Source organism: Cryptotermes secundus, unplaced genomic scaffold (assembly GCF_002891405.2).
Source record: "Cryptotermes secundus unplaced genomic scaffold, Csec_1.0 scaffold537, whole genome shotgun sequence".
Classification (NCBI taxonomy): Eukaryota; Metazoa; Arthropoda; class Insecta; order Blattodea; family Kalotermitidae; genus Cryptotermes; species Cryptotermes secundus.
In genome coordinates this window covers 2531892-2544619 of record NW_019740661.1, presented here as the reverse complement: position 1 = coordinate 2544619, position 12728 = coordinate 2531892, and the positions used below count along the sequence as shown (strand labels likewise).

The following is a 12728-nucleotide window of genomic DNA, read 5'->3' as shown; positions in this document are numbered from 1 at the left end:
CCCCAGGTCCATAGTGTGGCTGGAAGGATTAGATCAATTGAGAAAAATCCAATTACCTCATCGGGACTTGAACCCGTGACCTTCCGGCTTGTAGCATAGTACCTCAACCAACTACGCTACCGTGTCCCCCTCTTCTCTATTTGGTCGCCCAAATTATATTTGCTGCAATATACAAATTGCATTGGAATGTTCCCCAGTCTTTTTGTTGCTCCATCTGCTGTAGGGCCAGTAGTCTCGAGATTTTCTTGAGAAATATTAATATTACTTTCTGTTTATTCATTGTTGATGTTACGTTTCTAGATGTGTGAGCATGGGCATTCAAAGTCCTGCTTGTACATAGCCCTATTATACTTGACTGGGCACCCCAGCAAGTATGAAAAACTCTGATTTTTGCGAAACTAGGTAAGAATATAACGATATTGTAGATCAGCCAATAGCGTATTTTGAATTCCCTCATTCAGTAATTCCAGCATCAAAGCAACGAGAAGTAATGAAATTGAACAAATTAATATGTTCTCGTTTTCATATTTGAATGCCACGAAAATTAGATTTACGGGAAAGATTTTTTTTTTGTATTTATTCCAAAGAGTGGCTTACAACTTGCCCAAAATGTTTCATATCCAAAACATAGAGATAGTTGGAATAAACGGTTTTATGTTTTGTATACGATATTTCAACATAACATATTACTTAATTTTGTGCAGAATTAATATTACATCATCCTTTCAGACACTGCACTATTTAAATTTAGTGAATAATCTATTTTACTGTTGAATTACGAATTACGATGGTGGTTACAGCAATTTCCGTTACAGACCTTCATATTTTCATTCTCTTGGTTACATGGTTTATGCATACACATCTAATATCCTAGATCCTTAAACCTTCCTTAACATCATGAAGTTAATGATATCAGTTTGCAAGACTTGTAGATACTCTTTGTAAAAACAAAACTGTAATCCTTAATAGACAAAAGCAGTTGAGTACAGGGGCAACCAAACAACCCCTCAGTGCAGTAGGTTAGGCTAACATTAACTTGGCACATTCTGTGGTAACACCTTCAAGCAATTTCTCTTAATGTGACTGATATTTCATCACTGAAGGTTCTGCTGCTTTTCTTGACATCTCTTTCAGAGTACTTTTGTCTATTCTAATGCACAAAGACAATTTTACAACACTCTTTGTACTTCAATTTCATAATAAAACAATACTTCCATGCCAGTAAGCTAGGGCCACTTTGACTATGATTATTTGCAATTATTTTGGACCCTCCAAGAAGTAAGTCATTATGTGAGCTGCTACATTTTTCGTTTCAAGACTTAACAAAGACATGGGCCTATTGGATTCTCTATTATAAAATGCATTTATTGCATGCAGGAGAACACAGTTCATATGTAAATATATTAATGTTATTTTACAAAAACGTAGTTTCAAATGAAAACGAACGAATTGGAATAACTGCCCCATACTTTTTTGTGGCGTGGTTCTTAATACAGCACGTAGAAAATCAGGACTGAACTAAAAGAAAACTGAATAGAGCTGTCCTGTATGTGGCACCGTGTTGTCTGGTATAAGTTTACTTTCTGCTTGTTGCCTTTACTCTTCGACCCTGAAGATGGAGGCAATACGTTCCTCCAAAATGTCGGTAAACTTCAACCAGGCTACATAGCATCACAGGCCGAACGGTAGTTCTCTTCAACAGCACCACCGTGACGTCACATCTCACGTAACAGAAAATCAATTATAAAATCGAAATTAAAATTAGTGTGACGTATGTATGAGACTTCTAGCGCATGGGTTAAAACTATTGAGGAATGTGAAACAGGGTCACTTTCTGTGTGGAATCTTCAGAGTACTGAAAACATCCTCCACAATCTGATTATTCGAGGTGATTGGGAAAGTCGCTCGCCTAGCGTCTGGATTTCATTACGCCTGGTTCCAGGCATGGAAGATCCGTGGCAGCAGTGTATGGCGGAAGAGAAACTGCTAAAGGCAATGAATGCTGAGGCATCTACTGCGTCAGGAAGGAGTTGTTCTTCGTGAGCAGTCCCGCACTGCTCTCAGACATGGGGATCACTGCTGCCTTCTCCCCCTGCGGGATCTTCCCTCTGGACTTGATGTTCGGCTTCAGCCCCTTCAGCAGATTCTGCAGATTCAACGTGAAGTTCGTTTCGGTTAGTATCAGAGCAATTTAAACCCGAAGTTGACTCTTTAAATTATACGGAAAGGCTCCTTTTTTATGTTGGCACTATACAGATGCCTCATCGAAATACAAAATCTGTGGCCTGTAGTCCTTAATCGAACTATCCCGACCGAGCGACCGCCGCTTGTCGGCCAAGTTAGTGCCAACTTCAGCGGATAGAGGGTGTCACGTGGTCAGCGCAACGGGTCCCCACGGCCTTCAATCTCGGTTTTCTAGACCGGAGCCGCTATTTCCTTTAAATAGCTCCTCAATTATTCTCAGGAGGCTGAGTAGACCCCGTCCTAGACCCACTACTCTAAGAAAATCTGGTAACGCCGGGAATCTAACCCGGGACCTCTGGAACTATAGGCAGGAACTCTGACCTCTAGCCCACAGAAGCGGTCGTACTTGTTGCATATTTATGTTTATCTATCTGTCTTATCTGTGATTTTACATGTCGATAGATTATGTCCTGTCATTGAATTTATAACATTTTCTTTTGGAATCTGACCCTTCAGTGTTGGCTTCTGTTTTGATAGTACTCTGATTTTTAGACTCTGGCCGTTACATATGCATGGTCATATGTGGAAAGCTTCATGTATGTGGATTTTTTAATATTCGTCTTAAGTCTCTCAGATGGTTTGCGTCGTGTTTGGTTTACATATCCTTCCTCGTATTGGTTCTGGTGTCGGGAGATACGAACTAGTTCTACTGATTGGGTTCAGCTGGATAAGCTTTATGCCTGACAGCGAGACAAGAGCCCCGTCTCCGAAACGTTGTTTTCGATAAAAAAAGACAGGATGGTGGATAATGTTCAGAAATCAATAATTGTACGAAATTAACAGTGTTTGTCATCCGTTCATTTTAATAGTTAACCGCGAATAACTTCTGGCAAGAAGTTTCTCCTTGAGAAATAGTCGCTTAGCTAGGCAAGAAATTACCAATTTTTATGAAACCCGAAGATTTACAACCCTGGAAGGCAGACGTCATGTCTTGTGGGATATACCGCTGTGCTATGTGGTACATCGTTACCAGCATAATGAAGGAATCTGTTGCCACCGTTTTCAGTGCATAGGAATATTCCGAGTGTGGGAAAAAGAGTACGGTTATTGGGAGAGGGAGCACGAAGACGTGGGACCTGAACAAACGTCTTACCGCAGTCTTCACAGTCAGACAGTGTCATTATTTGAGTGAAAAAGAAAGGAAACAGAACTCATAATAAATATAAGTATTTTGTGGATGTGCCAGGAATGCGCGTGGAAGGAGAGTGAGCATTTCTGGCATCTGCTACAATGTGATTATGGTTTATTTGCAATGTCTGCAGGCCCTTAATTTTTCGGTTAAGCCTACGGTAGATGTTCGAATTCCAGCGACCCGAGTTAACGCGAAGAGCGTGTCCCTGCCGCCTGCGCTGTTCAGCGGCTCTATGGCGACTCTCAGGCAAATACACTCTATCTGATGAAGAGCGGATGTAAAACTCCTCATTATTCAATTATTCAAATTGTCCTTTTTTTTCCTCTCTCTTATGTGCATATACGTATACTCGGAAATATATTCTCAGCCACCTCTGTTTTAGCTCACTTTCCTTATTTGGAAAAAAATAAATGGGGCTTGTGAGGTCGTAGTGACCGAGTGACTGTGCTGGCGAGGATCACCAGCTGTTTACCCGACTGACCTTGTTGTCTGTGTGTCCGTGCCTACCTTTCCCCTCCCCTAACGTTTTTAGGCATCGAATACATTCGCAACGACAAGGAAAAATTGTTGGACGCATTGTTTTATATGTGATCCGTGTAGTATTAAAAGGAAATAGGCGACTAATTCTTCCCAGAACTTCTTGTTAGATTAAAACAACTTTCGACTCATCTTTTACAACTCTAGTTTCATATTTCAATAAAGTTCGTAAAATGTTAATTAATTTATGAACCGGCAGATAACATTGTTACGTCTTTATACTGAATTCTTCTCGAAATGTCCCGCAGTATCACGAGGAATTTGCTCACCTCTTTGACTGATCCTGGTGTGGCTAGGACGTAGTAGATGGCATAGGCAGGGACCCAGCTCATGGATGCGAAACTCATGCAGAAACCAAGCCTCTCAGCCCACCGTGGGTATTTATATGACTTGCCATAGGTTATTGGCTTATAGTCCACACAATAAAAGACGAAAATTGCCTGAAATAGAACATTATGAATTTATATTCAATATTGACAAACCACAGACCTCGCGGGAGAATTCTTCTATTCCTGCTGAGAATAACAAAGTATGGTTTTAGGATACAACTCTACAGAATTGAATAACCGGCCAGGATAAGCCCGGCCAACCCTTTCACGGGCCCTCATCACTTTCAGACATGAAGAAAGCAGTCTTCTGGGATTTGGCACCGTGTATATATGGTGTTAACCGACGTTTCGGAGGAATGTATCGCCTCCGAAACGTCTGTTAACACCATATATATACACGGTGCCAAATCCCAGAAGACTGCTTTCTTCATAGTCACCGCCGTGAAAACCTCAAATCTTACATATCCATATATATGGGCTGGAAACAAATGATTTCAAGGTTTTGCTAAAGACATGTACGTTGAACAGGCTGCAGAACATACAATATTGACGTCTCAAGAGAAACTCGGCGTTTAAACTCCTCAGCTATTTTGTAGTAATAAAGGACATGTGTATTCGCAGCTATCCTCATAGCTCGGGGTCCTTGAGGAGCTGATAGTCGCTTTAAGTGATCCTTCTTCTATAGAATTGGATGGTTCCTTGCCGTGTTTACAGTAGACTCCAGTATTAGCTACTTGAATCTGAGTCACGTTCTTTTTTGTTTTTGTGAATCTGATCTTCATTTGAGGTCTTATGCGTTGGTACCGACGTATATCTTTGTTTTATTGTTTATAACTTATTTACCGCGGGTCGCAATGTGTCCGCGACCTGCGCATTGGGAGGGCATGATCTGGGAAATCTCCGATCATACTAATTATGTTTTCGTGGTGCTGGAGTAACTTTACGAAAGTTTTATTTGGTTCATTATTCGTAATTTTCTTTTTAGCTTAATCATAAATCCCTGATTCACTTTTATGTGGCTTTGTATTATACAGGTGGAACTGTAAGTGCAGTATGGGAAGTGTTACGCACTGTCATATCTGTTAAAGAATTATTCTTCGGGTATCAGCAGTTTCAAACTTGATGTGACCGCTGGCACATGAAAATGAATGAATATGAAACTCAACCTGAGACTTAGGCCGGTTCAGTTTTATCGTACACTGAATGTACCTGACATCCCCTTTGTGGATCAACTAATATATCCAATTTGTAATTTTTGATGAGAGAATTTCATGTTGCAGGTAGGAATGATCGAAGCCAAGGCCTTCATAACATTTTTTATTATCTAGTCTGTATTCACAAGTGAGCCATTAAGCGCTATGTTAAAATAACCATACATGAAACACTGATTAGGCCAATGATTTTTAAACTTTCTCTGCCTAGGAATTTGGGGCATGTACCCATCTTCTGAAATTCCAGCGCCTAGAAAACAAGGTTCTCCGCACCGTGAGTAATTATTCAAAACGTACAGCGGTTCGCAATCGCGCGTGGATTTTAAACAACCCTACGGACATGATTGTACCACAAAATTATGCAGGCAAGAAGCAGAAGTCGAACAAAATCATGAGAATGAAAACATTCGCAGCACAGGATAAGGCGAAACCGGACACAAAAAATGTAAGAGGCTTATACTTGGCGGCGGTCAAACTTACTTCCATTCAAGTAATAAGCTACTATTACAGCATAAGTTAAGCGGGCTCCTCTACGTTACGTTGTAACTGTAAATACTTAACAATCTGAACACTTAGCAAGGACTAAGGCATTCACAAAGGACAGATCCATCCTCTCATCAGAGAATAAGCCAAACGACGATTTTAACGTTAACGGTCCAGTTTGTAAGAAATGAAATATCTGATCATATGCCTCAGAAGGAATTCGACGCCAGGATGGGCTGACTGGCCGTAGAACACCAGTCGTAGAGAAATCCTGTCTCTGTCTCTGACCATAGTCAAATCATATCCTGATGATGAATACAGACATGGTCCCCGAAACATTGGGAAATCTTAGCCATTTTACACAGCTGATTGTTCTAGGTTTCATTCTGCCGTGAAAGCTTCAGACACCCAGTTCTTAGGTCATGTCCTCACCTCTTGCTCTTTCGTGCTAACCGTTGTTCAATCGCAGGAATACCTAAGCTCTGCTTGCCTCAGCAAGGCAACACATACAAATGAATTGTTTGCGCGGTTCTCATTTTGTCAGTCCCGCCGTTCTTAATGACTTTGTTCTAATTTGCTTCTTAGTGCTCTACAGCCCTCTTGAACCTTGGCCACTTTGTCAGTTTCTTAATCTATACACAATCGATAGGACTCCTTGGACGGTGGATCAGCCCATCGCAAGGCCGCTACCTACACACAGAATGACACAATCACAGAATAAACGCACAGACATCCATGTTTCGAATGGAATTCGAGCCCATGATCACAATGTTCGAGCGGGCGAAGGCGGTTCATGCCTTAGGCCGAGTGGCCACTGTGATCGTCTGCTTAGTCCTCTAGCCTCAGTGTCGCAGAAGTGTCGACAGGGAAGGTCTGAAGCTTCATTCATTGCTAGATCTCAAACATTTCTGTTGTACTTGTATTTGTTTTTGTATTGTATTTAACGACATTGTCAGTAAATCAGACTGTACTCGTATATTGACGTCGATTTTCTGTCGTGATATGTTCTAAAATGTCTACAGCGTCTTAAACACGAGGTGTTTAAGTAAAGTCAGTAAAGTGATTGGCTACGGGCTGGAAGACCGGGGTTCATTTCTTAGCAGAGACAAGGATTTTTCTCTTTGTCATCACTGTATCAAGACGGCTGTGGGGTTCGACCAGCCTTCTATCCAATGGCAAACCAAAGATTTTCGCTGTGGGTAAAGTGGCCTTAGAGTAAACCTGAATGTTTATCTCAATCTAATGACTAGTTTAAGAAACTGGAACCAACCTCCATTTTCCCCATAACCGTTTTTTTTTCAGGCTCGTATTAACAATATTATTTATGCGCTGGGCTAAATTATATATAGCAGAAACTTACCACCATTACTACAGGGGCAAAGAAAACCCAGCAGAAATACCAGAATTTGTTGGGCCGGATGCCCATCATCTGCTGAACACAGTCGATAAATTTCTGTGCCCCGAATATCCAAGAAATGGCGATAGTTTGGAAGAAGCAGACCCACAATAGTGACATGCCACTGGCTGAGTAGAAGTCCATCAGCTGGAAGATATACGCTCCACCCTGTAAACGAAGAAATTGTAATAGAAATAGCTTCCATAAGAAAGCCGAACGTACGGTTAGTGTTTCCTGGCTGAAACCCGGAGCATAGTCTAATGACAGTCACGATACTGGGAGCCGAATAAGGTAAGTAAATAACTCCATGGAGAACAGGGCATCTTAAAGTACTGATAGTGGCTCAGCCGATCAAGGAACTCCCTGCCTTTAATGGGTTTCGAGGGTTCTCCACCTAGTACACGCCACTATACTTATTTCTGAACCAAATAATTTCAAACAACAACATTGCACCATATTTTAGGTCAATTTTAATACTGTTATCCAATATACAACTAGCTAGTTATGTAGACTGCAAAGGTTTTTGGTGATTGTGTGTAACTCTTGTAATTACTGGGCTTTGGACTGTGTGAGATTATCCAGTGACATGTTAGCGTCTTCTTACGGACCCAACAGAGTAGATATCTCCCACCGCCTCATCTGTGGACCGAAACAGAACCAGTTTCCGCAACGTTACGTTCGTTAGTGTTCTTTGGAACACAGGACGATGAACAAAGTCCAAAAACCCAGTAATTCCGACTCGCAAGTAATGTTCCCTTCTGATTTTTCGACTAAAATTTGCTAATAATATCCTATCTTCCTTTGCATGCTACGTATCACGCCCATCACATCCTCCTTGATTAGATCACAGTAATAATATTGAAAGTTGACTCTAAGTGCATTTACATGTGTAACCATCGGAATTCCGAGCGCCATCATGACAGCACACATCCCAAATGTGAACTTCTTCCGGTGAGGGCGCAGTACTTCCGGCCAGTTGTCGACCATTCCTGTGACAAACGATTCTACGATGCAAAATTCACTGTCGATTCCAAGGATCTATAAAGAGAACAAAGCCCTGTACATTTGCTGGTACAAATGGGCCAAGTAGTTTCTTAAATAACATCAAAATACAAGGATGAAATTCTTGTCCTTCAGGCCTGTCATTATTATTTATTAATGACTGAAGAAATTAATGTTCTAGACATTTGGTAAGACGTCTTAGATAAGGGATCGGCCAGCCGCGAGGCCCGTACCTGCAAAGAAGGGAAGAGGACATGGAAAAAGAAAACAAAGACAAAACTTCTCGTCTAATTTTCAGAACAGTAAAAGCATAGGATATATTGTTATCACCGTCATAAACGTCAAGGTTTTGGCCTTCAATCCTGTCACGGTAAACTCCGCAGTTTCGGGCGTTCAGTGAGTCTTCTTCTTTTAGTACATAATTCATTATTTCTCGAGGTCTAGTATGAGGTGCCATTCTTTCTGCATATCGAGTCCAGCTAAGTCTATCATTCCTAATTTTGTTATTTCGCAGTTTCGTCTTCTGACACACTCTGAGGGATATCATCTTTGCAGCTTCTTTACTAATTATGATGCTGGGATGGCTCGCTATAAAAACCTCAAATCCATTATGGCTACTTCATGTTCCTTGTTACGTCAAATTGTCCATCTGCGTCTGTATTCGGGAGATAGTGAGTTTGAATCTGAACACTATTAGACGGATATTCATTCTCAAGTCTTCCTGATAACAATACTTACAGTATTTCACCGGAAAATCTGAAAGAAACATACCGCTTGAAGTAGACGGTAGGATGAAATTAAAATGTATGTGAACGAAATAAGGTGTGACGATGAGGCGATGTGAACGCTGAAATGAACTTGCGGTTCACACAAAAGGTTGGGAAATCTTATGGCCTACTGAACGATTATAAGCTTCTCCATGGAGTTATGTTATACGTACCACCAGCATGAAAAAGAAAATGGCCGCCCAAGCGGGAGCACCGGGAAGCTTCAGCACCACCTCGGGGTACGTGAGGAAAACAAGCCCTGGTCCACTTTTCACCACGTCAGACACCTCCGCCCCCTGTTCCAGGGCGATGTGGCCCAGGATGGAGAAGGTCACACAGCCGGCCAGTAGACAGGTCAGCGTGTTCACCACGCACGTGATGAGAGCGTCCCTATAGGCAGAAGCAAGTATGGACAGCGTAAGCCGATTGTGTGAAAACAGAAATTGCATGGACCCTTGCATCCATCCGTCAGGCGCAGTGTTTCGACTCCGAGATGAGGGAACGGATATCAGTACAATATCATACTCACCGGTCTAAACGAAAAGTGAAGAGCGAACTTACAGCTTGACTCACAGCGGCCCCTAGCTCCTAGAGCTCAACTTGATCTCTGTTCATTTTGTTAAGCAGTGGCCTCGGCTTTCGGCACAAAGCCTTGTTGTTTCGACAAACATTGCAGTTTCCGTCTTCAGGGTTAAAGATATTGTGAAGGGTTTGTGCAGCGTTTATTCAGCTGTCGCATTATATTGGAGAAGAAGCCATGATTGAATGAACATNTCCGATCGAGGCTACATAGGGAGCAGCGAAGGCTATTCACAGTCAGTTCTAGTGTGGCTACCGCAGAGTTGTACTGAGTCAGTCAGCGAGTCCTGGACCTATCGTCGAGTTAGCCAGCAACCAGTCTGTTGTATTGTGGTATTTGGAGTGTACTATTTGTGATACTGCAGATAGCAGTAATCGTCAGATTGTAATTTGGGTGATTGTAAGAGCGAGTGTGAAATAATATTCGCTATATCGAATACNGTGAAAACAGAAATTGCATGGACCCTTGCATCCATCCGTCAGGCGCAGTGTTTCGACTCCGAGATGAGGGAACGGATATCAGTACAATATCATACTCACCGGTCTAAACGAAAAGTGAAGAGCGAACTTACAGCTTGACTCACAGCGGCCCCTAGCTCCTAGAGCTCAACTTGATCTCTGTTCATTTTGTTAAGCAGTGGCCTCGGCTTTCGGCACAAAGCCTTGTTGTTTCGACAAACATTGCAGTTTCCGTCTTCAGGGTTAAAGATATTGTGAAGGGTTTGTGCAGCGTTTATTCAGCTGTCGCATTATATTGGAGAAGAAGCCATGATTGAATGAACATTCTGCAGAGATAAAACATAGCATCGACTTCAACGGAATGGAAGTTACAGGCAATCTCCGGATGTGCCGTCCACGTATCATCAAGCAATTCTTCATAGTAACAGAACGCCCCTAGAATGTTTACCTTGAAGACGGATACAGATTGTGTAAAATCCGGCTTCGCCTCTCCCCCCCTACCCATCATTGAACCACCTTCGTCCAACAGTCAATGAACTTCCTTTCCTAACCAGATGAGGAAGAGGAGGAGGAAGAGGAAGAAAATAAAAACTTGATATTCCATTACCGGTATTATAAATGCGAGGTAGCTGAAACGTTTTCTTTTCGCGCCTTTTCTGTGGAACACGTGGTCGCCAAAACGTTTCTCAGTTCCTTTTTCAGTTAACCAATTTGTCACTTAAACATATCTCATTACCTCTTTTCGTTAACTACGTTGTCACTTAAACATATCTCATTAACTCTTTTCATTAACTACGTTGTCACTTAAATATATCTCATTACATCTTTTCATTAACTACGTTGTCACTTAAACATATCTCATTACCTCTTTTCGTTAACTACGTTGTCACTTAAACATATCTCATTACCTCTTTTCATTAACAACGTTGTCACTTAAATATATCTCATTACCTCATTTCATTAACTACGTTGTCACTTAAACATATCTCATTACAGTTTTCTGACTCCTGTTTTTAAAATAGGACGATGGATGTTGTCCAAAACGTCAGCAGTTGTAAGAAGATCAGTTTTGCTTATTTTGGGTGCATTTCTATATATAATGTGGCAGCCTCCCTCCATTCTACCAACTGAGCCTCGCAGTTCAGTTGTTAATCTGCCGCAACACCGGTCGTCATGGGGTTACCATCCTTACTTGTAGCAGTTGTGGTGGAACTTGTTGTAAGAACCCAGTGCCGGTAGGGCGCCGGTACCGATGCTGTAGGCGAAGAAGATCTGCGTCGCGCCATCTATCCAGGGCCCAGGCCCCAGGAGCTCTTCCCAGCGCGGCGTCACATAATACAGTAGACCCTGATCGGCGCCGTTGAGCGTCACGGCGCGAACCAGAAGCACGAGTAGCACCGCGTAGGGGAACAGGGCCGTGAACCAGATGATCTGTAGGCACAAGCTGGTAGTTGCTTAGCTGTTTACGAAATTATTTCCTATTACGGAACCCGAGGGTTCATTGCCATGTTTACAAGAGCCCCCCCACTTGGTTTTACCCTGAACCAGATGAGTCTAAATAGATTCTGAAGGCTTCTGACGATGGTGTATAATACTCAGAATTACTGGGTTTTAGGCTTTGATCATTCTATGGTATTCTAGAGACTAGAAACATAACTTTTCGGAAACACATCCTGTTTCTGAAACGTTGTGTTTACTAGCTTCTAGAATACCGGACGATGGACACAGTCCAAAAAAACAGTAATTCTCAGCAGAATCTAGTCCACTCCCTAATTCTTAAGATCAGAGTTAAGATTTTCCTCCCATTTTCACATAGGTATCTCAAGGACTTTTTTCTTCGAGGTTTCTAACTAATATTTTGTATTCATTCATCATCTTTCAAATATGTGCTACATGCCCGGCCCATCGCATCCTCATTGAGTAGCTCGCCTAATAATATTTAGCAAAGACTCCAAATTGTAGAGCTCTTTATCGTGTTGCGTTCCAGAAGACGCAAACGGAGCTGGAAAATAAAAAAAAAAGAAGGATGTTAAGGAAAAATGTTATGAAATAAACAGAATATTACACAAGAATGTGAAAGAATACTTTTACAAGAAACAACAGGCCAACTACGAGCAAACATTTTACAAAAATAAAAATATCTTCAAAACAATTGCAGAAGAGGTAAAGGTAAATGTGTCCCTGTGCTCAGTTCATTAAGTACGATGCTATGAACACGTATGGGGCGATTAATGTATAAATCCTCATATTCTTGATCTCTGCAGCACACGGAGGTGAGTGGTCAGCTTCACGGCCGCCATCCATTGGATAGGAGATTGGGTGGTCCTCAAAGTCGGTATCGATAATAAAAGATATTGCGCGGAAGGTTTTCAAGAAATTTTTGGAAATATATTTGACGTCAAAAGTTACAAACAGAATTTTACAAAGACTGGGAGAGGTTGCAAGAAATGTCCTCAGCAGCGCTGGCCTGTTGAGTCCGTCTGCTGGGAAAGAAGGCCACGTCACGAGAAGTGACGATAAATCACGTGGCTTATGAACTGGATATACTTCTGCCAGGGGAAACACGGAGGAAATTCTTGTGAACTAGAC

At 41.8% G+C, this 12728-nt stretch overlaps 2 protein-coding genes across 3 annotated transcripts in view; one reads left to right on the top strand and one right to left on the bottom strand.

Annotated features, from left to right (window-relative positions):
- The window catches only part of LOC111872507 (tectonic-2-like), a 600257-nt gene extending 598282 nt beyond the window's left edge, over positions 1-1975 (top strand). The window contains exon 11 of the mRNA XM_033754739.1: positions 1943-1975. The gene's annotated coding sequence lies outside the window, so the exon portion shown is untranslated. The remainder of the gene's footprint in view (positions 1-1942) is intronic.
- LOC111872509 (sodium- and chloride-dependent GABA transporter 2) overlaps positions 68-12728 on the bottom strand; it is a 36280-nt gene continuing 23619 nt past the window's right edge. For both annotated transcript variants that reach the window (XM_023866501.2, XM_023866502.2), the window contains exons 7-12: positions 11332-11570; positions 9275-9491; positions 8218-8370; positions 7297-7500; positions 4183-4353; positions 68-2146 (exon numbers count right to left, since the gene is read on the bottom strand). In XM_023866501.2, the coding sequence (XP_023722269.1) occupies positions 2012-2146; positions 4183-4353; positions 7297-7500; positions 8218-8370; positions 9275-9491; positions 11332-11570 (1119 nt within the window). In that variant the 3' untranslated portion in view covers positions 68-2011. The remainder of the gene's footprint in view (positions 2147-4182; positions 4354-7296; positions 7501-8217; positions 8371-9274; positions 9492-11331; positions 11571-12728) is intronic.